This window comes from Aquarana catesbeiana, linkage group LG04 (assembly GCF_042186555.1).
Source record: "Aquarana catesbeiana isolate 2022-GZ linkage group LG04, ASM4218655v1, whole genome shotgun sequence".
NCBI classification, from domain to species: domain Eukaryota; kingdom Metazoa; phylum Chordata; class Amphibia; order Anura; family Ranidae; genus Aquarana; species Aquarana catesbeiana.
Window position 1 is genome coordinate 106188244 of NC_133327.1, and position 22431 is coordinate 106210674.

The 22431-nt window shown below is 45.1% G+C and overlaps 1 protein-coding gene across 2 annotated transcripts in view; it reads right to left on the reverse strand.

Moving 5' to 3' along the window:
• Positions 1-22431, reverse strand: part of ALLC (allantoicase) — a 74909-nt gene that overhangs the window by 14047 nt on the left and 38431 nt on the right. For both annotated transcript variants that reach the window (XM_073625417.1, XM_073625418.1), the window contains exons 5-6: positions 20871-20996; positions 20045-20121 (exon numbers count right to left, since the gene is read on the reverse strand). In XM_073625417.1, the coding sequence (XP_073481518.1) occupies positions 20045-20121; positions 20871-20996 (203 nt within the window). The remainder of the gene's footprint in view (positions 1-20044; positions 20122-20870; positions 20997-22431) is intronic.

The window sequence follows — 22431 nt, forward strand, 5'->3', positions numbered from 1 at the left end:
TTGGCTACAGAGGCACAACCCCTCTTTTAATTGGCTCCTTGCTGAGGTTCTCTCCTGGTTGCCTGGTCACGGACAGACCTTAGGTGGCATTGTTTCATCCCCAGTTATTCAGAAGGATAAGCCCCTGGTTTCGGTCACCCTTTCTTGGGCTGAGTCATCCGTCAGGTACAGACTCCATGCTGACCGCAGACGCCTGCCTGCGCCTTCCTACCAGGTTGGGGACAGGGTTTGGCTGTCATCTCACAACCTCCGACTTCATGTTCCCTCTCTGAAGTTTGCACCTCGGTTTATTGGGCCTTTCCTATTCTTTGCAGGATTAACCCAGTGGCTTACGCATTAGACCTTCCTTCTAATATGCGTATCTCAAATGTATTTCATGTCTCCTTATTCAAACCTTTGGTCTGCAATCGCTTTACCACCTTGGTGCCACGTCCTCACCCTGTACAGGTTGAGAACCATAAGGAGTATGAAATACAGTCCATTGTTGATTCCCGTAGGTTCCGTGGGTGCATACAGTACCTGGTGCATTGGAAGGGGTATGGTTCAGAGGAACGCTCTTGGGTCTCATCCTAGGACATACATGCCCCTGTCCTCCTCTGTGATTTCCATATATGTTTTCCCCTCAAGCCTGGTGGTCCTCTGAGGGGGAGGGAGGGAGTTTTCTCACAATAGTGCCTTGAATTCTGCTTCCCGATTGTCCCAGTTTATGGTTTCCAACCTTCCATGTTGCATGACTCATTTGTTTTGAAGAGTATTCCTGCATTAGAGGAGCATCTCCGTGGTCTTCGTTCCACTTGGGCACAAGTCCAGGAGGCTTTGTGACATGCTAATGATAGGTACAGACTCCATGCTGACCGCAGACGCCTGCCTGCTTCTTCCTACAAGATTGGGGACAGGGTCTGGCTGTCTTCTCGCAACCTCCGACTTCATGTTCCCTCTCTGAAGTTCGCACCTCTACTTATTGGGCCTTTCTGTATTCTTTGCAGGATTAACCCAGTGTCAGAAACCATGAAATCAGACTGAGACAGAAGTAAAAAATTAAAGTTACGTACCGGTAACGTCTTTTCCTGTAGTCTTTCAGGACAGCCACAATAGAGAGATAGTCTCCTCCCCTTCCTCTGGAAACACTGCGCCAGCCCATAAATTCTCTCCTCCCCTGCCGGACCTCAGTTTTTTCAAGAGCACCTCCGGCCAGCTGGGGAGACACAATAACACATTAATAACATACCATTCAATATCATTATCATATTGTGTTCTGGTCTTTAATAAGACCCCCCCAAGCTTAGAGTGGGTGACTAGGGCTGTCCTGAAAGACTACAGGAAAAGACGTTACCGGTACGTAACTTTAATTTTCCCTTTTCGTCATTCAGGACAGCCACAATAGAGAGGATAATCGAGCACTTACCAATTAGGGTGGGACTACAGCTTGCAGAACTTTTCGCCCAAAAGCCTGCTCACCTTGCGCCACCAGGTCCACTCTGTAATGTCTAACGAAAGTGGAGTAGCTGGACCATGTCGCTGCCTTGCATATTTGCTCTGGCATTGCTCCAGCCTTCTCTGCCTGGGAAGTTGCCACTGCTCTGGTGGAGTGTGCCTTTATGCCTTTAGGGATCACCTTCCCTGAATACGCCTGCCCAATAGCTAATCTAAGCCATCTGGCAATCGTGCGTCGGGACGCTCTGAGCCCCTTCCTGGCCCCAGAAAACAAAATAAATAGAGAATCAGACTTCCTTATTGTTTTAGTCATCTCTAGGTATTGTAGGATACACCTCCTTACATCTAAAAAATGAAATTTTAGTTCCCTTTCTCCTGAGGGATTGGAACAAAACGAGGGTAGGACTATTTCCTGGCTTCTATGAAAGCCTGACGCCACCTTAGGCGAAAAAGCTGGATCAGTCTTAAGGACTATCCTGTCTGGCAAAATAACACAAAAAGGAGGTCTAATTGATAATGCCTCAATTTCGCTGACTCTCCTGGCAGTTGTCACTGCTACTAAAAACACTGTTTTTAAGGTAAGCTCCTTTAAGAAGCATTTGTCCAATGGTTCAAAGTGACTTCCCGTAAGACTCTGTAACACTAGAGATAGGTCCCACCCGGGAAAGGGTGGACCTCGGGTAGGTCTCTGTCTTGACAGTGCCCTAAAGAATCTGACCACCCATGGATTGGTAGCTAGAGACTTCTCCAGATAAGCACTGAGTGCTGAAACCTGACTCTTAAGGGTGCCTACAGATAAACCCTTGTCTGCTCCACACTGCAGAAACTCCAACACCGCTACGGAACTCTGCACCGAGAAGGAGTTTTCTATGCACCATTTGTTGAAAAGGAGCCAGACCTTTTTGTAAATCCTACGCCTCTCCTTTTTCCTACTGTTGAGGAGGGTGGAAATTAAGTTCTGTGAAAATCCCTTAGATTTTAATATACCCTCCTCAGTAGCCAGGCCGCTAATCTCCACTGCTGCACATGTGGGCAGAGGACTGGACCCTGCGAAAGAAGATCCTTTCGAGGTGGAAGGAATAGGGGCGGCTCCGCTGCTAACTGACTGAGGATAGAAAACCATGCCCTTTTTGGCCAATGTGGAGCTACTAGAATGAGAGAGGTGCTCTCTAGTTGAAACTTCCTCAGAACCGCCGGTAATAGCACCGGAGGAGGGAAGGCATAGCATGTCCTGAAATGCCAATTCTGAGTTAAAGCGTCCACCCCCAGTGCTCCTTCTCCTGCGTTTAGGGAGAAGAAACAGGGGGTTTTCGCGTTGTCTTTTGAAGCGAAAAGGTCCACTTCCGGGGGTCCCCATTTCTCGGATATGAGATTGAAAACCTCCTGGTTGAGGGCCCAATCCCCTTCCCTTAGACTCCTCCGGCTGAGGAAATCTGCGATTACATTCCTCTCTCCTCTCAAAAAAACCGCTGAGAGTGAGAGAGTGTTGGACTCGGCCCAGCTTAGAATGTCCTTTGCTAGGGCCAGCAGACTTCCGCTCCTGGTGCCTCCCTGCTTGTTTATATAGGCCACGGTGGATGAGTTGTCCGACCGTACCTGTATATGGTGGCCCTGGAGTTCCTTTTTGAAAAATCTGAGGGCTAGGCCCACTGCCCTCAGCTCTTTCCAGTTGGATGATCTTTTCAGTTCGTCGCCCTTCCACGTGCCCTGCGCTAGAAGGGATCCCAGATGTGCCCCCCAGCCCTTGCCACTTGCGTCCGTGGTTACGATCTGCGGGACTGGGATAAGCCACAGACGTTCCTGTGACAAGTTCACTTCCTTCCTCCACCACCAAAGAGATCTCTTTATTTGATGGGGAACCTGTACTAAGGTGTCTAGATCCCTCTGACTGTGGTCCCATACTCTTAGTACATATGACTGCAGGGGACGAAAATGTAATCCTGCCCATTGCACTGCTGGAAGAGTAGAAGTTAGAAGGCCTAGCGTTGACATTATGGACCTTTTGGACACCAGATGGTTGCACTGGAGGGAGAAAACTGCTCTGTCCAGCTTTAGAATTTTTTCCCTTGGAAGGAAAACTCTCAAAAGTGTAGTGTCCAGTAGGTACCCCAGGTACATAATGCGCTGTGAGGGAATGAGACTGGACTTTTCTAAGTTCAGCAGCCACCCCAAACCTGTTAGTACCCTCTTTGTTAGATCGAGGTCCTTGATCAACTGTTCTGGGGATACTGCAAATAGGAGCAGGTCGTCCAGATAGGCTATAACTGACACCCCCTGGAGTCGCAGGAAGGCCAACGCCTCTGCCAGTACCTTTGTGAATATGCGGGGCGAGGAGGATAGCCCGAAAGGCAGTGCTTGAAACTGTAGATGCAGTATTGTACCCTGCAGGTCTATTGCTAAACGGAGAAACTTTTGGGAGGTTTCTGCGATAGGGACGTGTAAATACGCGTCTCTGAGATCCAGAGACACCATGAAACAGTTGTGTGGTAACAGGGCCCTGACCGTAAAAATTGACTCCATGCGGAATCTTTTGTAGCAAATTGACCTGTTTAAGGGTTTTAAATTCAGAATCAATCTGAATTTCCCTGAGGGTTTTTTCACCAAAAATACGTGGGAATAAAACCCCTCTCCTTCCTGCCCCTTTGGTACTCTGTGAACTACGTTCTGAATCTCCAGTTCCTTCAGGGCGTCTACCAAAGCTTCGGCCTTTGCTGTGCAGCTGGAAAGCTGCGTAACAAGGAACCTTTGCAGGGGGGGCCTTGAAAATTCCAAGCGATACCCCTTTCTTATGACCCCCAGGATGAATTGATTGGGGGAGATGGTCTCCCACTGTGGAAGGAAGGCCCCCAGTCTTCCTCCCACCGTCCCTAGAGAGTCATTGATCTTTACGGGCTTTCTCAGGAGGGTGAAAAATCACCCCTCCTCTGCCCTTGCCTCTTTGGCCCCAAGTTTTCTTCCCTTGTTTGGGAGTTTCCTTGCCTTTTTTCGGATGAAACCCCTTCCTTGCCTGAGCTGGGGCTTTCCGTTTAAGCGGAAAGGACTTCTTTTTGTCCGCTGTACGGTCTAAGACCGTCTCTAACCCAGGCCCAAAGAGTAGATCACCTGTCAGGGGTATGCCGCACAATTTGACTTTAGAGGCGGTGTCGCCCGGCCAAGTTTTTAGCCAGAGCGCTCTCCTGGCCGAATTCGCCAGCGCTGCTGATCTGGCCGACATACGGACTGACTCTGCCGAGGCGTCTGCAATGTATGCAATTCCTCGCAGAATCGTGGGGAAAGAGGCTAGGATAGTTTCCTTGGCTGTGCCAGCTTCAATGTGCTCCTGAATCTGGAAAAGCCAATGTTCTAAATTGCGGGCTACCACCGTAACAGCCATTTCAGGCTTTAAGTTACCTACAGTTGAATCCCACGTCTTTTTTAGAAGCGAGTCTATCCTCTTGTCCATGACATCTGACAAGGCCCCCATATCCTCGAATGCCAGGTCTGTGTGTCTAGAGACCTGAGAGAAGGCGGCATCCAATTTTGGATTTTTATTCCAAATGGACGCTGGATCCTCTGAAAACGGAAACCTTCTTTTAAGGGAGCTAGAAAAAAAGGGTTTCCTCTCAGTATCCTGCCACTCCTTTTTAATTGTTTCCACCAGAACTTCATGTACTGGAAAAACTTTTCTTTTTTGATCTCCCAAGCCCTTATACATTAGGTCATGCAGAGATAGGGGTTTTTTATCCTCGTGTATACCGAGGGTTGTATATATTGCCCCTAAGAGATCTTCCACCTCATCCAGGGACAATTTATACCTGGAGATTTTCCTGGACTCCCCGTCCTGGTCTTCCCCTTCTGATTCCTCATGGGAGTCAGACGTGCCACTATCCGGTTGCCTCAGCTCCACCCCGGATGTGACGAACACGGGTGTCAGATCCCTGCCCTCCTCGCTAACTCGCGACAAAGGACCGGCCAACCTCACACCACGCTGTCACTTATGTAACAATGCCACTCTCAGCTGCGCCCAGCACAAAGATTTTCCAGCTTGCAGGACCACAATCTAGGTGCGAGCAGCCTGAGAGACTCGTAATTTTGCAATACCAATTATAATTTTAGAATAAGCGTCTGCCACACACACTGTCACCACAGACAGGTCTGCTCAGAGTCTTACTCTACAACAGTAGCGCCCTTCAAGAGGCAGGTTCGTTTATAGCTTGCATTAGGAGCTTTAGAGACAAGGTTAACACTTTTCAACATAAGGGTTTATTATGAAAAGGTCAAAGTTGATGCAAATAAAATATTTACAGAAAAAAGATGTTTCAAAAAGATAAAGACAATATACAGCCACAAAGCAATAAGGTAGAATTGGGAAGAAAGAATACTTGCAATTAATGTCCAAGGGTTGATCAGAGTTCGATCGATGAGCTAGGTAATTGGTTCTCGACTTGCAGATGTTTCTTCTTGGATGGTAAAAGGAGAACTGACCATTGTCTTGGCATCTCCTCTTTTCTGTCAAATCAAAGGGGGTGTTGACAGCGACCAGTAACCAATCATCTGATCAGCTGGTTTTAGGGGTTGGTTGCTGGGAGGTGTCTACACTCATGACCACGTCCCAGGTGATTTTGTAATACATACTCATATATCTGCATCTATAGTGTTTACAGACTCCAAATATCCATATTATAATTCAACTTGAGATTTCCTTCAAAACAAGTCTAAACATGCCATATCTATAACGTATAGCCTGCTTTGGAGGAATAAGTGGTCCCAGGGGTTTCCCATATGACCTGACATAGGGGTGTCTGGACTTGAAACGTTCCATATTATCTGAGGAAGCTAAATATGTCCCGATTATGTCTGTGCTATTACTAAGTCAGAAGTTATGAAACATGCTGAAATTTCATACTTATTCTAGTGAGGTGTATTCAGAAGACTTTACGACCTAGGCCTGTTTGGTCTCTGAATGGGGAGGGTGACAGTTTTACGACAGGCCTGAACACTGCCCTTACAACAAATGTTTTTCTACTGACTTAACCTGGTTGTTTTCTCTGTTGAGATAACCTTTTCTGTTGAACTTAAAAAGTTTTGAATTCCTAAGATGGGTGACGGAGGGAGTTCAGAGTTCTCTGTGAGGTTACATGGTTAGCCAAACTGTCATGGCTACTTCCACACAAGATGGCAGCTAGCTACAGCTTTTCATGTCCCGTACTTGATATCGTTACACCTCCCCCCTTAGGTGGTTGCATGGGAGGGAACTACAATTTCCCTCCTGACGCAACCGACTCCTGCGGGCTCGGCTTGTCGTGACAGCCCATCAGCATTGCCATGCTGGATGGTGAAATCGTATTGCTGAAGAATTAGGCTCCACCGAAGTAGTTTGCCATTCTCCCCAGCAACACGATTTAGCCAGCTCAAGGGATTGTGATCCGTGATCATAGTGAAGTGCCGTCCATAAAGGTACGTTTGTAACTTCTGGAGAGCCCACACGATCGCAAGACACTCCTTTTCGATCGTGGCATATGCTACTTCCCTGGGAAGCAGCTTCCTGCTCAGGTAGAGGATGGGATGCTCCTCTCCGGCCTCGTCCACCTGGCTCAGGACTGCACCCAATCCAAAGGCAGAGGCATCCGTCTGCACAAGGAAACGGCGGGTGAAGTCTGGAGCCTGCAGCACAGGGGCACTGGCCAGCGCCTCCTTCAAGGCCTGAAATGCCTGCTCACATTCTGGTGTCCAAGACACCACCTTGGGCAGTTTCTTTTTGGTTAGGTCAGTCAGAGGTTTGGCCAGGCTACTATAGTTACATACAAATTTCCTATAGTAGCCAGCGGTCCCCAAGAAAGACATAACCTGCTTTTTGGTTTGAGGGGTAGGCCAGGCCAGGATGGCCTCAACCTTCCCTGTCTCGGGTTTCAGGGTACCTCCTCCTACCTGGTGTCCCAAGTACTGCACATCAGTCATGCCAATCTGACACTTACTGGGTTTTACAGTCAGATTGGCAGCCGTCAGTTGGTCCAGGACCTGTGACAGGTGCACCAGGTGTTCTTCCCAGGTAGGGCTGAACACGGCGATGTCATCCAGGTAGGCTACGGCAAAGGTTTCCAGCCCCTCCAGTAAGTCATTCATGACTCTCTGGAAGGTAGCTGGGGCATTCTTCATCCCAAACGGCATGACGGTAAACTCGAACAATCTGAATGGGGTGATGAAGGCCGACTTTTCCCGAGCCTCAGGGGCCAGAGGAATTTGCCAGTACCCCCTGCTCAGATCCATGATTGTTATATAACGGGCGGCCGCCAGCCTATCTAACAACTCATCAATCCGGGGCATGGGGTAGGCATCTGCGGTAGTGATGGCATTCAGCTTCCGGTAGTCCACACAGAACCTGGTCGTCTGGTCCTTTTTGGGGACCAAGACTACTGGGGACGCCCAGGCACTGTGGGACTTCTGAATCACCCCCAGCTGCAGCATTTCCTCCACCTCCCTTTTCATGTCGGCCAGCACCTCCAGGGAGACACGATAGGCCGACTGTTTAATGGGGGGATGTGCCCCGGTGTCCACCTGGTGGACAGCGAGGTGTGTCCTCCCAGGTTTTCCCGTAAACCTGCTACCATGTACTGCCAGCACTCGCTTCAGTCCAGGTACCTGGGTGGGGGTAAGATTGGAGTTTATCAGGAGTTCTGAGTCTACCTCCCTGGTGTCTGCTAGCAGGTCCAGAAGTGGATCAGCCTCCTCGGGCTCTGGCCTGCTGCAGACCGGCATGACATAGGCCGTGCGCTCATGATGGGCTTTGATCATGTTAACATGAATGGCCTTCTGCCGTCTACGCCCTTCTCCCAACCTGACCAAGTAGGTGACATCATTCAGACGCTGGGTGATGGTGTACGGGCCTTCCCATGCTGCTTGGAGTTTGTTCTGCCGCAGGGGAAGCAGAACATACACCTTCTGACCAATGTCATAGGTCCGCTCCCTAGCATTACGGTCATACCACTCTTTCTGCCTGGTCTGGGCCTGGGTCATGTTCTCCCGCACAATTTACACCAGCGTCTCCATTTTATCTCTGAATTTTAGGACATAATCCACAACAGAGACCTTTGAGTCGGCAATCTTGCCCTCCCAGTTCTCACGGATTAGGTCCAGGGGTCCTCTTACCCTCCGTCCGTACAAAAGTTCAAATGGCGAAAAGCCTGTGGACTCCTGAGGCACCTCTCTGTAAGCAAACAGCAGATGAGGCAGATATCGTTCCCAGTCCTTACCCTGGGAGTGCACAAAGGTGCACAACATTTGTTTCAAGGTTCCATTGAAACGCTCGCACAAACCGTTCGTTTGTGGGTGATAAGGACTGGCCATGATATGCGTCATCTGTATTTTCCGACAGAGAGCTTGCATCAAGTCGGACACAAACTGAGGGCCTTGATCGCTAATGAGCTCAGCCGGGAATCCCACTCTTGTGAAGATTCCCAGCAGAGCATCAGCGACCAATTATAATTTTAGAATAAGCGTCTGCCACACACACTGTCACCACAGACAGGTCTGCTCAGAGTCTTACTCTACAACAGTAGCGCCCTTCAAGAGGCAGGTTCGTTTATAGCTTGCATTAGGAGCTTTAGAGACAAGGTTAACACTTTTCAACATAAGGGTTTATTATGAAAAGGTCAAAGTTGATGCAAATAAAATATTTACAGAAAAAAGATGTTTCAAAAAGATAAAGACAATATACAGCCACAAAGCAATAAGGTAGAATTGGGAAGAAAGAATACTTGCAATTAATGTCCAAGGGTTGATCAGAGTTCGATCGATGAGCTAGGTAATTGGTTCTCGACTTGCAGATGTTTCTTCTTGGATGGTAAAAGGAGAACTGACCATTGTCTTGGCATCTCCTCTTTTCTGTCAAATCAAAGGGGGTGTTGACAGCGACCAGTAACCAATCATCTGATCAGCTGGTTTTAGGGGTTGGTTGCTGGGAGGTGTCTACACTCATGACCACGTCCCAGGTGATTTTGTAATACATACTCATATATCTGCATCTATAGTGTTTACAGACTCCAAATATCCATATTATAATTCAACTTGAGATTTCCTTCAAAACAAGTCTAAACATGCCATATCTATAACGTATAGCCTGCTTTGGAGGAATAAATGGTCCCAGGGGTTTCCCATATGACCTGACATAGGGGTGTCTGGACTTGAAATGTTCCATATTATCTGAGGAAGCTAAATATGTCCCGATTATGTCTGTGCTATTACTAAGTCAGAAGTTATGAAACATGCTGAAATTTCATACTTATTCTAGTGAGGTGTATTCAGAAGACTTTACGACCTAGGCCTGTTTGGTCTCTGAATGGGGAGGGTGACAGTTTTACGACAGGCCTGAACACTGCCCTTACAACAAATGTTTTTCTACTGACTTAACCTGGTTGTTTTCTCTGTTGAGATAACCTTTTCTGTTGAACTTAAAAAGTTTTGAATTCCTAAGATGGGTGACGGAGGGAGTTCAGAGTTCTCTGTGAGGTTACATGGTTAGCCAAACTGTCATGGCTACTTCCACACAAGATGGCAGCTAGCTACAGCTTTTCATGTCCCGTACTTGATATCGTTACAGTGCCACTATCCGGTTGCCTCAGCTCCACCCCGGAAGGGCCTGACATCTCCTCTGCCATAACTATATTAGTAGATCTGGCAGGTGCAGAGCCCTGAGCATGAGGCGGGGTTGTGTCCTGCTGAATGGGTTTAGAGGGAAGCTTGAAGGTCTCAAAAAAAGTTTTAAAAGATGAAAAGGTGGATGACAGCTCTTTCACAGAAGCTGCCAACCCAGACTGCTGTTCAGATTCCCTTTCCTTAACCAGGGAATCTATGCACTCTTTACACAAAACCTTGGTCCATGCTTCCCCTAAACTATCTCTACAAGAGGCACACTTCCTTTTAGAGACATGAGTGGACTTTGTCTTTTCTGTAGATTTCTGAAATTACATACAAAAACCACATATTATCTTCAGCATGATTAAATGGAAACAACCCTGGGGGTGTACCAGATCCATCTTAAGGGAACTGCGTTCACCCCCCCACCCCCTGACCACCCAGGGGGTCTGCCCCCCCTCTAAGTAAGGAACCATACATGAGGGAGAGCAATCCTTAGATAGAGAGGACCCCTCCCCAGGGAACTCTTACCTTTGGAAGGCTGGAGACAGCGTCCGTATGAGTTGCAGCATCTGCCTCAGACATGACTGCAGGTGGTTGCCTGTATAGAGTCTCACACTGTCTACACGTGTAGTGACTCACTCCAGCCTGAGCCCGGCCCCCTATCAGCCCCGCGACCCGGAACCGGAAGTCGCGGGTCACAGGGAAAGCGTCCGCCCCCCCCCCCCCCCCCCCCCCGCCGGAAATGACGTCACCCGTCGCCCGGCCCGCTGGTTCCAAATTTTGCAGCCTGTACAAGGTACAGGGAGAGCGGACTGTCTCCATGCTGCGGCCCTGTGGACGCGATAGGGGTCCCCCACGACCTGATGCCGCGCTCGGCAATGAAGGGGTGGCTTCAGCTGCGGTATGTACCGCTACTCTTCATCCTGGAAGCCCCTGCTTCCCTAGGGATGTCTTTAGAAATAAAGGCCACAATCTCCCTGACTGCACCCGGCCTGGTTCCTCTGCACAGTGTCTCCCCACCGGAGGAAAAACCAATAACTGAGGTCTGGCAGGGGAGGAGAGAATTTATGGGCTGGCGCAGTGTTTCCAGAGGAAGGGGAGGAGACTATCTCTCTATTGTGGCTGTCCTGAATGACGAAAAGGGAAAATAATGCGTTTTTTTCAAAATTGACGCTATTTTTTTTGTTTATAGCGCAAAAAATAAAAACCGCAGAGGTGATCAAATACCACCAAAAGAAAGCTCTATTTCTGGGGAAAAAAAGACGTCAATTTTGTTTGGAAGCCACATCCCACGGCCGCGCAATTGTCAGATAAAGCGATGCAGTGCCGAATCGCAAAAAGTGCTCTGGTCAGGAAGGGGGTAAATTCTTCTGGGGCTGAAGTGGTTAACATGAAAGTATCACTGCACCCAAAACTGATGCATCAGTTTATTTTTATCTATAATGAACTCTTTTGTAGAGACCATTGTCCCTCAGTTCCTGGGTCTGCACAGTTGCAGGGGACATTATGACGGGTTCCCAATCTTCCTTCAAAATTTTTTTTTATTTATTCTATTGTATATTTAGTGGTAAAACACAAAATTTCCATGTGGGTAGGAAGAGATTCAGAAGAATTAAGGTAGGGAGATCCCACTGCTGAAGCATCTAAGACATATAGAAACTAACATATCTGCTACAGAATTCCAAAATGTATTTCATTTGGACTGTGAAGCTTTTTTTTCTGCTTTTTTGTTTTTAATTTTAGATAGATTAGGGCAGGGGTCTCCAAACTTTTTTCAAAGAGGGCCAGATTTGATAAAGTGAACATGCATGAGGGCTGACCATTTTGCCTGACATTGTTTGAACCATTAAAACTCGGTCTAATGCCGTGTACACACGACCGGACTTTTCGTCATCAAAGGACTGACGGAACAAATCTGTCGGACAATTCGATCGCTTGTGGGCTTCATCCGACCTTTTCTGTCTAAAAATCTGACGGACCTTAGAAATAGAACAAGTTTCAAATCTTTCCGGCGGACTTGATTCCTATCGAAAAATCTGCTCGTCTGTATGCTGGTCCGACAAACCAAAAACGACACAAGGGCAGCTATTGGCTACTGGCTATGAACTTCCTTATTCTAGTCCGGCTGTACGTCATCATGTTCGAAAGGATCGGACTTTGGTGTGATCGTGTGTAGGCAAGTCTGTTAAGTCAGAACTCCATCGGAACTCCGTCGAAAAGTCCTTCGGTGTTCAGTCCGATCAAAAGTCCGCTCATGTGTACGCGGCATTAGTGTGTTCGTCTGAGCACTAATACACTGCCCAACAAGAATTCTCTTGCCTTTGTGGATGTGTGTGGTGAAGAGATGAGCTTGGGCGTGTTATTTATATATCTATCTTTTCTTGCCCCCAACAAATCCCTGACTGCCGCTCAAGACTAAGGATGACCTTGGAGCGTATTATTTGGATATACCGTATTTATCGTCGTATAACACACACCTTCACTTTAAGAGGGAAGTTGGAAGTTTCAGGAAAAAAGTTACATTTTAAATAAAGAACTGTGAAGCAAAACAAGGGTCAGTGCCCATCAATGCAGCCTAATCAGTGCCCAACTGCAGCCTCACCATTGCCATGAATGTAGCCTCACCATTGACATGAATGCAGCCTCAAATGCAGCCTCACCGTTGCATGAATGCAGCCTCACATGTGACATGAATGCAGCCTCACCATTGCATGAATGCAGCCTCACATGTGACATGAATGCAGCTTAACAGTTGCATGAATGCAGCCTCACATATGACATGAATGCAGCCTCACCATTTCATGAATGCAGCCTTGCATGTGACTCGAATGCAGCCTCACCGTTGCATGAATGCAGCCTCACATGTGACATGAATGCAGCCTCACCATTGCATGAATGCAGCCTCACATATGACATGAATTCAGACTCACTGTTGCGTGAATGCAGCCTCACATGTGACATGAATGCAACCTCACCATTGCATGAATGCAGCCTTACCATTGCCATCAGTGCAGCCCAATCGATGCCCATCTGCAGCCTCGGAGGGGATAGGGAGGGGGCAGGAAGAGCGGCAACAGATTACATACAGGAGAATCTCCTGTTTTCTCTGCAGCCTTTTTAATACAAAGTACCGCCTCCTATGAAAAACAGAACAGTCTCCAATGGCAGCCCAGGAGACAGGACTTCCTATTACAGAGGCCGCCGTGTAAACAGGAAATTCTCACTGTATATATTTTGACAGCACTTGTCCCGACCCTTTCCTGTCCCCTCCGAGGCACATATATATACATAAATATGGGTATATATCTTTTGTGGCCCCCACGGCTCTTGGTATTCATTGGGGGCCACAAAATATATATATAGCCAAATTACCAGTGGGACCGTTTGAAACCGGAACGCGGGCCATATACTGCCATACAAAGCAAAGAGGAATGTATGTCTATTTGTGTCTGTTTTGCTGTTGCAGATTTCCCCTCACTTTCCATCTGACAATCCGTTGTCAGCAGAACAGAAAGTCAGAGAAAATCTCTCTAATTTAGCCCCAAATAGCAGCAAAACCTGATACAGTTTCAAACCCTATCTTGGCCTAATATACAATTAAAATTGCATATTGTATCAGTTTGACCTGTGTAAATCTGAGTGCGTACACTGACATATAATTTCAACTCTGTATAGTAAATTATAAATGTCCTGAATGTGGAGGACATTGTTCTGTTTTTTTCAATTTTTTATAAAGTAAAGAAAAAAAAAAAGGTTTTGGTATTAAAGGCATTAAATTACACGTGACAGAAATTCTCTTTACTCCCATATGATTTACGTGGCATGATCCATACCTTCTGTATCATTTGTTATCTGGTTCATTTGTCAATTGATTGTGTTTCTATTTGTAAACACCCTGTTTATTGATTTATCTCAACAAATTGGGATTTGGTAACTTTGATAAGGATTTTCTGATTAAAAACCATATGACTATATAAATATACATACAGTATCTCACAAAAGTGAGTACACCCCTCACATTTTTGTAAATATTTTATTATATCTTTTCATGTGACAACAATGAAGAAATGACACTTTGCTATAATGTAAAGTAGTGAGTGTACAGCTTGTATAACAGTGTAAATTTGCTGTCCCCTCAAAATAACTCAACACACAGCCATTAATGTCAAAACCGCTGGCAACAAAAGTGAGTACACCCCTAAGTGAAAATGTCCAAATTGGGCACAATTAGCATTTTCCCTCCCTGGTGACTCGTTAATGTTACAAGGTTTCAGGTGTGAATGGGGAGCTCTCACTCACCCATACTGGTCACTGGAAGTTCATGGCACCTCACAGCAAAGAACTCTCTGTGGATCTGAAAAAAAGAATTGCTGCTCTACATAAAGATGGCCTAGGCTATAAGATTGCAAAGACCCTGAAAATGAGCTGTAGCATGGTGGTCAAGATCATACAGAGGTTTAACAGGACAGGTTCCACTCAGAACAGGCCTCGCCATGGTCGACCAAAGAAATTGTGTGCATGTGCTCAGCGTCATATCCAGAGGTTGTCTTTTGGAAATAGATGTATGAGTGCTGCCAGCATTGCTGCAGAGGTTGAAGGGGTGGGGGTCAGCATGTCAGTGCTCAGACCATACACCGCACACTGCATCAAATTGGTCTGCATGGATGTCATCCCAGAAGGAAGCCTCTTCTAAAGATTATGCACAAGAAAGCTTGCAAATAGTTTGCTGAAGACAAGCAGACTAAGGAAATGGATTACTGGAACCATGTCCTGTGGTCTGATGAGACCAAGATAAACTTATTTGGCTCAGATGGTGTCAAGTGCGTGTGGTGGCAACCAGGTGAGGAGTATAAAGACAAGCGAGACAAGTGTGTCTTGCCTACAGTCAAGCATGGTGGTGGGTGTGTCATGGTCTGGGGCTGCATGAGTGCTGCCATCACTGGGGAACTACAGTTCATTGAGAGAACCATGAATGCCAACATGTACTGTGACATACTGAAGCGGAGCATGATCCCCTCCCTTCAGAGACTGGGCCTCAGGGCAGTATTCCAACATGACAATGACCCTAATTACACCTCCAAGACAACCACTGCCTTGCTAAAGAAGCTGAGGGTAAAGGTGATGGACTGGCCAAGCAGGTCTCCAGAGCTAAACCCTATTGAGCATCTGTGGGGCATCCTCAAATGGAAGGTGGAGGAGCGCAAGGTCTCCAACAATCAACCAGCTCCATGATGTCATCATGGAGGAGTGGAAGAGGACTCCAGTGGCAACCTGTGAAGCTCTAGTGAACTCCATACAATGTATAAGGGGGACAACACAATTACAGTACAGTTCAATACAAAAGGTACAAGAGGGCCCTGCTCGTAGAGCTTACATTCTAAAGGGAGGGGGTGGTGGTACAAAAGGTAATAGCTGCAAAGAATGATTTGATGGGGGTGGCTCAGGGACAGTTATGTGAGTGTGGGATAGGCTTCCCTGAATAAATGAGTTTTCAGGGATCTTCTAAAGGTGGACAGGGTAGGGGCTGATTGGACATACTGGGGCAGGGAATTCCAGAGGATGGGAGAGGCTCTGGAGAAGTCCTGAAGGCGAGCATGGGAGGAGGCAACAAGGGAGCTAGAGAGCAGGAGGTCCTGGGAGGAGCGGAGGGGGCGATTTGGGCGATATCTGCAGATGAGGTTGGTGATGTAGATGGGGGTGATGTTGTGAATGGCCTTGTATGTTATAGTTAGCATTTTGAATTTTACACGGTGGGGTAGGGGAAGTCAGTGAAGGGATTGGCAGAGAGAAGCAGCAGTCACGGATCGATTAGTGAGGTGTATTAGTCTAGCAGCAGCATGCATAATAGACTGAAGGGGGGATAGCCTGCTTAAGGGTAGGCCATTAAGGAGAGAGTTGCAGTAGTCGAGGCGGGAAATAATCAAGGAGTGAATAAGTTGCTTTGTGGTGTCATTAGTAAGGAAGGGTCAAATTCTGGAGATGTTGCGGAGGTTAAGGCGGCAGGATTTAGCCAGTGATTGGATATGGGGGCTGAAGGAGAGGTCAGAGTCAAGGATTACACCCAGGACCCTGGCATGTGTGGAGGGACCAATGGTTGTGTTGGTGAAGTCACAGGAGGGGGGACCGTGAAGGAGGAAATATAACAAGCTCAGTTTTAGAAAGATTAAGTTTGAGGAAGTGGTGTGACATCCATACCGATATGTCATTCAGCAAGTTTGAGATCCGTGAAGAGATAGTGGGGGTGAGTTGAGGAGTGGAGACATAGATCTGTGTGTCATCGGCATATAGGTGGTATTGGAAGCCATGGGAGGTTATCAACTGGCCCAGGGAAGAGGTATAGAGTGAGAAAAGGAGAGGCCCAAGGACAGAGCCTTGGGGTACCCCAACAGAAAGAGAAACAAAAGTCATTTCTTCAGTTTTGTCGCATGAAAAGATAAAAAAAAGAAAAAAGATAAAATATTTTAAAAAATGTGAGTGGTGTACTTACTTTTGTGAGATACTATATATATATATATATATATATATATATATATATATATATATATATATATATATATATATAAACTGTTTTTTGCCAAACTATGCTTGCTATGTAAATGTATTGGAATGCATTTGTAGCTTGCTATGTTTTTAGGTGGTATGTGTTACATACTTTACTAACTATTTTGTGATTCATACAATAAAAACGCATTCACTGGTCTTTTGAACTGGTTGCAAAAAGAAGTATGCATGCTATTAATTTAATTTAGTTAATATTTTACAAGAATATAATTGAACACATTATTTAATGCAACATTGTAATTAGGGGCGCATGTTTAATATTTACTCTCTATTCTGTATAGGTGTCCTCCTTAGGAAAAATATTTATTTTCTGTGGCATTCTCTACTCATGTATATCTTTGTACACTTTAATTGAGGAGACAAATTTTCACACTTATCTTATTTTAATTGTATAGTGGCTGTGTTCATATTTATTTATTATGGTGTGGTTAAAAAAAAATCCACATTTTCAAAATATTTAAAAAAAATGTGAAACAATGTATATTAATATTTGGTTTTGTTTTAGCCAGCTCAGCTACTTTTTACATGTTCTTACAGAGTGTTAAACAAAAAATAGGCTGTTACTTATAGCAATCAACAGTGAAAGCTGCAATTTACACATAGATTTACATAAGTCACGGCCATTAATTCATCCCCAACCTGATGGTTCAGTCCAAGGTTTCAATTAAACAAAGCCTGCTCTTGAGGCATGCAGACATTTCAGCTAACCCATAGTGCTTTAGGAATCCTTTGGCATTAATTAAATATTAGTCTGTCTATCTATCTATCCACAGTGCCTTGAAAAAGTATTCATACCCCTTGACATTTTCCACATTTTGTCATGTTACAACCAAAAACGTAAATGTATTTTATTGGAATTTTATGTGATAGACCAACACAAAAGTGGCACATAATTGTGAAATGGAAAGAAAATGATAAATGGCTTTCAAAATGTTTTACAAATAAATATCTGAAAAGTGTGGCGTGCATTTGTATTCAGCCCCCTTTACTCTGATACCCCTAACTAAAATCTAGTGGAACCACTTCAAATCGATAGCTATGCATTTGATAAACACCGCTAGGCTTTGTATACCGGTACATTGGAGATCCACATAGTCGCCTTCAATAAAAGAATGGGCACTACGTATTGACCGCATAGCAACAATGGAGGAGCTGATATTCACTTCACAAGACAAAATCTCAAGCTTCTCAGCTACTTGGGAGGCGTGGATTACATATAAAAATTCCCAGTTATATCAGGAATTGTTGCGACACAACATGTAACCTATTATTAAGACACAGTATGATCTTGGATGGTCCATCCCAGGATTCCGGGGGATCCTGTGGATGTAGCTGGCAAACAGTAGATGGAGGGGGTAGCAGGTGGGATTCCACCCCCTCTCCCCCTTTTTCTTTGTACACACCCCCTTCCCTTCACCTCTCCCTCCTATTCTTGCTGCTTTTTTCTCTTCTTCATTATCTGAGCCCTACGCTATAGTGGACGTGGAACTTTGGACTGACTGTAGATGTTTTCTGTGTTCTCAATCTGAAACTACTGTTTGGATTACTACCAATGGAACCTGTATCCCAATTTATTGCATTACGTTGTATGTTTCTTGAAAATTGTAATAAAATCTTTATGAAACAAAAAAAAATAATCTAGTGGAACCAACCAACCAGAATCACCTAATTCGTAAATAGAGTCCACCTGTGTGTAATTTAATCTCAGTATAAATACAGCTGTTCTGTGAATCCCTCAGAGGTTTGTTAGAGAATCTTAGTGAACAAACAGCATCATAAAGACTAAGGAACATACCAGATAGATTAGGGTTAAGTTGTAAAAAAAATCCCAAGCTTTGAACATCTCACAGAGCACTGTTCAATCCATCATCTGAAAACGGAAAGAGTATGGCACAACTGCAAACCTACCAAGATGTGGCCACCCACCTAAACTTACAGGCCAGGCAAGGAGAGCATTCATCAGAGAAGCAGCCAAGGGGCCCATGATAACTCTTGAGTAGTTGCAGAGCTCAGGTGGGAGAATCTGTCCATAGGACAACTATTTGTTGTGCACTCCCCAAATATGGCCATTATGGAAGATTGGCAAGAAGAAAGCCATTGTTGAAAGAGGGGATGTGGGTTTGCTTTTCTTCAGCAGGGACAGGGAAGCTGCTCATAGTTGATGGGAAGATGGAGCCAAACACAAGGCAAAACTTGAGACTGGGGTGGAGGTTCACCTTCCAGCAGGACAAAGACCTTAAACAAAGCTACAATGGAATGGTTTAGATCAGGGGTAGGCAACCTCGGCACTCCAGCTGTGGTGAAACTACAAATCCCATCATGCCTCTGCCTCTAGGGGTCATGCCTGTGATTGTCAGGGTCTTGCAATGTCTCATGGGTTTTGTAGTTTCAAAACAGCTGGAGGGCTGAGTTTGCCTACCCCTGGTTTAGATCAAAGCATATTCATGTGTTAGAATGGCCCAGTCAAAGTCCAGACCTAAATCCATATAAGAATCTGTGGCAAGACTTGAAAATTGCTGTTCACAGATGCTCTCCATCCAATCTGACAGAGCTTGAGCTATTTTGCAAAGTAGAATGGGCAAAATTTCACTTTTTAGATGTGCAAAGCTGGTAGAGACATCCCCAAAAAGACTTGCAGCTGTAATTACAGCAAAAGGTGGTCCTACAAAGTACTGACTAAGGGGGGGGGGGGTTATACAAATGCACCCCACAATTTTCACATATTTATTTGTAAAAAATGGTGTAAACCATTTATCATTTTCCTTCCACTTCACACTTATGTGCCACTTTGTTTTGGTCTATCACATAAAATCCCAATAAAAATACATTTATGTTTTTGGTTGTAACATGACAAAATCTGGAAAACTTCAAGGGGTAGGAATACTTTTTCAAGGCACTCTATCTATCAATAATTTATTTAAAAATAGTAATATCACAGTTTTTGAAAATATTTAGGCTTCGTTCACACATATGCAAATTGGATGTAGGTTTCTCCACATCCAATTCCCATGACAGAAGAGAGTGACCAGCTCTCAATGGAGCTGGTTCACACAGCTCCTGGGTGGCCATGGTCTGCATTAATCTGGTGCGATTCAGGGGCAAATTCAGGCACAAATTCGGAGCGGATTTGCACATAAATCGGTGAACAGGGACGCCCCGGACCCCATGCTGTGAACCGTGGCCACAGCATGTGTGAACAGAGCCATAAAAAACTAAAGTAACTAATGAAAAAAAGATTGTCCAAAACCATTATTGTTTCCTTTTAATCAGCACAACATGGCATGGTTTATAGTCTAGAAAGTAATAATGGGCAGGACTTAAAATGTGGTACATTTTCTTAGCCCATGGGCTTGTGAGATGTTACTCTGCCATTTGCCCTAAACTGAATATTTATGCACTTTAATATACATGTACTGTCTGTATCTTTTCCCCCTACCTTTTCTGCAACTTGATAGTCTTCCTCTGAGGCAGCAGATCCAGTTCTGTCCCCACGTGATGGCAATGCTCTTTTTTCTGACAACAGAGAAAGATTCTGATAAGCCTTTTATAAATTTAACTATTTGTATTTCATTTTATAATCATAGTACATAGTTGCCATATGTGCAGAAACCTATAGACCATAAGCACAACATGTAGGCTAATTAAGGATGCCCCTTATGTCAGTGAAAAATAAATTTTAAAAAAAGTATTCTTTCCTTTAATTATGAGCCAGTTACAATGCTTTCATACATGATAATCTGTTGCAAGCATGAATATTTGACTATTAGGCATTGTTCATATGGGCGTACTTAAGCACATGAGGGCTGTGTTTGCCTACATTGAGGATGCAAAGGTATTCCGTGCATCCCAGTGCTTGCCATCCCATTCATGTCAATTGGGACCCAGTGGCTGCACAGACACAGCTACTGCTCTCATGTTGACATGGGTCCCCAAATGTACAGTGTCTGAATTCAGGGACCATCACCCGCACTCATACTCATAACTGTCAAATTAGGAGCAGCGGCTGTGTCCGTGCAGCTGCTGCATCCCAATTAACCATTGTAAAATTACATTAGGAATGCATTATGCATGGACTTGTAGCTTGACATGAAAACTGTGGGTATCCGACCTTGACTGGGACAAGTTATTTTTCTGGGCTGTAACTAGGTAACCATTTCTACAGGCTAGTTAACCCTGACACATTCTTACATGTTTCATCCCCATATCAATGAAAAAAACACCTGATAAATAGATCTGTCCATTTTATGAGAAATATAATTTACCTGGCTCTAAGCATGCAGCTTGGACAGAAATTCGAGGAGCGTAGTTTCCAGTGAAGAATCGTGTGTTCACATGAAATCCATAAATTATCCCTGGAACACCCAGTTCAATAATACACCAATCATGACCTAACAGAAGAAATGCAGTTTATTATGTTTTTAGTTGTTCCACTTGATACTGTGATCTATAAGCAAGGTCTAGTGTTATGCTCAAATAGTTCAAACTATTCCCTAGTTTGCACATTATTTTGGGGGCAGAGTGCACAGTGTTTAAGTTTTAAGCCATGCTTTGTAAATGTGACAATTACAATAAAAGGATGTTACAAGAATTTAAAGGATAATGCAAGACACATCTCAAAACCTTCAAAAGGAAATATGTTTTTTGCTTCAAAAACTACAGTACTGTACTGTTATACCAAAACGGTGGTAATAATAAGATAACATATAGGTCAAAATACAATCAATCAGATGTGTAGGAGGATTGAAACTGGGTGAGGAAAAAAACATGCTCTACTAGCAAGCTAAGGCCACTGAAGACAGTTAAATGTAAGACCAGCCATCAATTGAAAAACAAAAAATGGCATATACGATTGTGCCATTATTTAGTTTGTTTTTCTTTTAAAAATCCAGCATGGATCAGGCACTTTCAATTGCGATATGAAAATCATGTGTGGCAGCTGGCACACTAATGATGGGAATAACTAACGACTTAAAGATAGACAAGAGTTTTTCGACTCATCTAAAACAGGGGTGAGCAACCAGTAGATCGTGATCTACCTGTAGATTGAGGCCAGGTGACTGGTAGATCGCAGTCTGGGCTTGCTGACCTGCCATTCCAAACCATCAAACAGAGTGCAATACAGAGGGACTACTTGTAAAGTTGGAGCTGGAGTAGGGAGCAAGAGCCGCATAAGCCGATGCCTCCTCTGTAGTGCTGGCCCCTGTCCCATGCTGAGTGATACCAACTGTACTCCATCTCTCATTCCTACTAGCAGCCTCCAAAGTGGTGCCAGCAGACAGAAAGAAGAGATCTTCAGGTCAATGTGAAGCAATACACTGGGCATAATAATATAAGGCTACTTTCACACTGATGTGGTGCAGTTTACCCACACCGCGGGTGCAGTGCTGTGTACCTGTAGCTTTCCTGCAGGTTTGCTACACTTAGCCACAGACTTCAATTATATCCTGTGGGTGTGGTGCACTTTCTGAATTCAGGAGTTTTGGTGCACTTTCAGAAAGTGCACCACACCTGCAGCATATAATAATAGCCGTCTACGGCAAAGCGCAGCTAACCCAGGTTGGTGGCAGAAGCCCTGCTCTGCACCCGTGGTGCAGGTAAACCATAGCACATAAGTGTAAATATAGCCTTATAGGGGGCTCAGAACAGTAAAGGTTAATTTACATTTGTAGTTCGGGTGGTAAAACCCCATGGTTAAGATGTGTCTTTACCACCCCTGCCCCAACCGCCCTGCTTTAGCTGCATTGGCCAGGTATGTACACATGTCGCAGCCCCAGCAAAAGTTATACACCCTGTCATGGTTGGTGGGTGTAGAACCTGCCAAGC